The following is a 3,317-nucleotide window of genomic DNA, read 5'->3' as shown; positions in this document are numbered from 1 at the left end:
AAAAGCATTCTAGGCCATAAAACAGAGCCAAAGCAATTGACCTTCAGGGGCTACAAACCCATGACAGCCCAATTGATACAACTGAGCTAATAATTAAAGATTCACCTAGAATTTAGTTCAAAATTTATCATCCTACTTTTGAAAATATCTTAAATTTGCCAATTCATTTTCTGCAGGAACCCCAAATATGGCAAAACTTACATTTTAAAAGTTGAGAAAATGATTTAAGCAAAAATGTCATAATTTCGTATTATATTCTCAATGCTTTCAAAGCCCAACAGTGGTTTTTAAAAAAGAAATTAAACAACATGCTTACATTGAGAGAATTTAAAAAATCTATACAATTCAAGCTAATGAAATATTTTATTGTACATAATAAAAGTGGTGCTTTTTTTAAAAAAACATTTCCAGGCCCAGACATCTGCAGGAGTATGTGAGGAAAGGATTCCACTGGAGTATAATAAGTGATACTCGGATGAACAAAACCATAATCCACCCCACTCCCTATAGTAAATACTAACATTCACTACAGGCTTGAAATTCCTGTCGCGTCAGTAAATGTATTTTTTAAAATGTTACAAACATGCATATGATGCGTAGGGAGATGGAAAAATTGAGACTGTAACTACACACCATATGTACTCCCAGCATTTCTAGTTTTCAACCAGTAAAGAATCACAACATCCAAAGAAAGGGTTTTAAAATAGTCTATGATTCACTGGTAAGTGATTTTCTACTCAAATAAATAGGAAAATTTTCATTTTAATGTCACATTGAATTTCAGTACTTTTCAATCCAAGAAAAAAGAAATAAACTGAGACATGGTCATGAGTTCAGGATTATATATATTACAATTTGCCTTGTTATAATACATTTGTGGCTTTATGATAAAAATAACTCAGGAACATATGGAATTCAAGCTAATTTGCGTAACTGTCACAAGAAAAAAGCATTAAATGCATTTCTGAAATAAGTTTTCTCATTTAATTCCAGAATTTCAAAACAGCATTAGATCTTGGCTTTGTTTAAAAAAAGTTTAGTTAAACACTAAGCTAGCTAAATAACCTTGAAAGGTTTCAACACAATTGATATAGAAAATGCTTTCCCTCTAATCTTCGTCTTACATGAATGGGAGAAATGAGGGGAAGGTAGGCAACTTCTTTAGCAGCGTATCTGGCTAAATCCATCGACCACCTTGACCTAGAATGTCAACTGTTGACCCCATTAAAAAGCCTGGGAAGGTATCAAAAGTTACCCACGTCATAAACCAAAAGACAATCTAACTTTAGGATTACGGTAAGTAAAATATTTTTGAAACACTTCAAAAACTTGGAACATTAACCCAGAGGAATCATCTCTTCATTGTAAGAAAGAAAGACGTAACTGAAAGTGAAAGACATTTAAACTAAACTGATTTTCAATCTTCTTTGAACAAAAGAAATGAAAAATAATGGTCGATTAGCTAAGCTTTGTGCTCTAACCAAACTAATTAATTACAGTGATTTTAAATGGCAACAGCCCATCTGGGTAGCTTGACAGTTCAAAATACGTTTGCAATGATTTTTTTTAAAACGCAAAGACACTAACATGACCCGGTCATGCAATGTTCCCCTTATGCATTCTGCATCTCTTTGCCAATCTTGTAGCTGAGGATCTTGTTCCAATCAATCTTAGTGCGTGTAACTGGCAACTGCCGACGTAAGGCTTTGAACGTAGTGTCGGACATTGTCTGGTAATTCTCACTGATGGCGGTCTATGAAAACAGCAGTGAAAAGTTTAAAGAAATAAAAGGAACAAAACAGTGTATAAAACACATAGAAGTTTTAGGAAAATCACGTATTTCAGCACCCTGTTTCAGTCAAATAAAAACCCAATATGGTTTCAAAAGCTGTTTAAAAGTAGTTAAAAGAGAAAGCTTATCAATTTGAATAATTAAATTTGAGGAAATGAAATTGTAAATAAGAATTAGTATTTGTGAATCCTCATTTTGGAGCTGTTTTACTATTTCACTCAGAATTTAATAAATTACTGTTTTCAAGGAGTGGAAACTTATTTAATCCATACATTAAATGCTTAAGCTCAAGAGTGGCGTTTAGAAGCTGATAAATAATGTAAAAAGCAGAGTACAAAATTAAGTATGATCTAAGCAGATCACACATGATCCGAATGCTTTGGTAAACACCTCCTAAATGAACATTTCCAACCAGAAACAAAATAAGCATGTAAAATTTTGGCATATTTCGATAAATACTCTGAAATTACAGTTGGCTAAAAGTGCATTCTGGCTACGCTTTCACAAGTTTGTCCTTTAAAAACAAACAAGCAAAGAAAAAACACAAAAAGACTATTATAGTGAAACACTAAAAAAATTCAGGCTATTACTGAAATTCAAATTTCAGTGCCATTACTTATAAGTAAATATTAAACAATATTTTTGAAAATCATACCTGATACTCATTTTCGGCAGCTTCTACAATCTTTATAAATTCTTTTGCTGTTTGCACCTCATTCTGAATGAAAACCAAAACCAAAAGTAAATAAAACAGTAATTTAAAACTATACCACTGTTATTTTTAAATACGCATGTCAATATATGTATGGGTAATAATTTTTAATTTAATAAGTAACAAATGGAAATTATAATTAGGTGAAGGGAAAATACTAAAAGATCAATTGTTCCATGTCTAAGGGGGAACTAGGCCAAAAAAATATATATACACACGTGTGTGTGTGTGTGTGTGTGTGTGTATGTATATATTTTATTTTTTTTAAAGGAGGACACAGCTCAGCGGCCCAGGTGGGGATCGAACCAGCAACCTTGGTGTTATTAGCACCACACTCTAACCAACTGAGCTAACCGGCCACCCAGGCAAAAATATTTTAAAAGTCTACAGAATGAGGCTGGCCTCAGTGTTACACTGGTTAAGGAGAGTGAAATTCTAATCATACACATTGCTGAAAAATTCGATTGTAATACTTAACATGCATTCCAATTTATATGCATGACAGGTAAGAAAGTCATACACTCCTAATTAATGACTATATCTAAATATTGTTAAATTTACTGAACAATATTCACCACCATAATGACACATTAAAAAAATTACCAATTAGGAAGAGCATATTTTAAAGTTTAAGGTAAATTTACTATAGTGTTTAAATATTTTATAGAAAAAAAAATTTAACTTTCTAATATAGGAGTTTCTTTGCTTTTTCCAAACAGCAAAGTTAATGGAAATCTAGACTCTTTCATAAAACAGTGTGAATGTAAAATTCTCAAATACCTTACTTTACATATTATTTACAGTTGACCCTTG

General features: G+C 31.9%; 1 protein-coding gene across 1 annotated transcript in view; it reads right to left on the bottom strand.

Annotated features, from left to right (window-relative positions):
* Positions 1-235: 235 nt before the first annotated feature.
* The window catches only part of CAPZA2 (capping actin protein of muscle Z-line subunit alpha 2), a 47,766-nt gene continuing 44,684 nt past the window's right edge, over positions 236-3,317 (bottom strand). The window contains exons 9-10 of the mRNA XM_081038662.1: positions 2,448-2,510; positions 236-1,753 (exon numbers count right to left, since the gene is read on the bottom strand). Coding sequence (XP_080894788.1) covers positions 1,613-1,753; positions 2,448-2,510 — 204 coding nt within the window. The 3' untranslated portion in view covers positions 236-1,612. The remainder of the gene's footprint in view (positions 1,754-2,447; positions 2,511-3,317) is intronic.

This window comes from Rhinolophus hipposideros, assembly GCF_964194185.1.
Source record: "Rhinolophus hipposideros genome assembly, chromosome: 25".
NCBI lineage: Eukaryota > Metazoa > Chordata > Mammalia > Chiroptera > Rhinolophidae > Rhinolophus > Rhinolophus hipposideros.
This window is presented reverse-complemented; position numbering and strand designations above follow the sequence as displayed.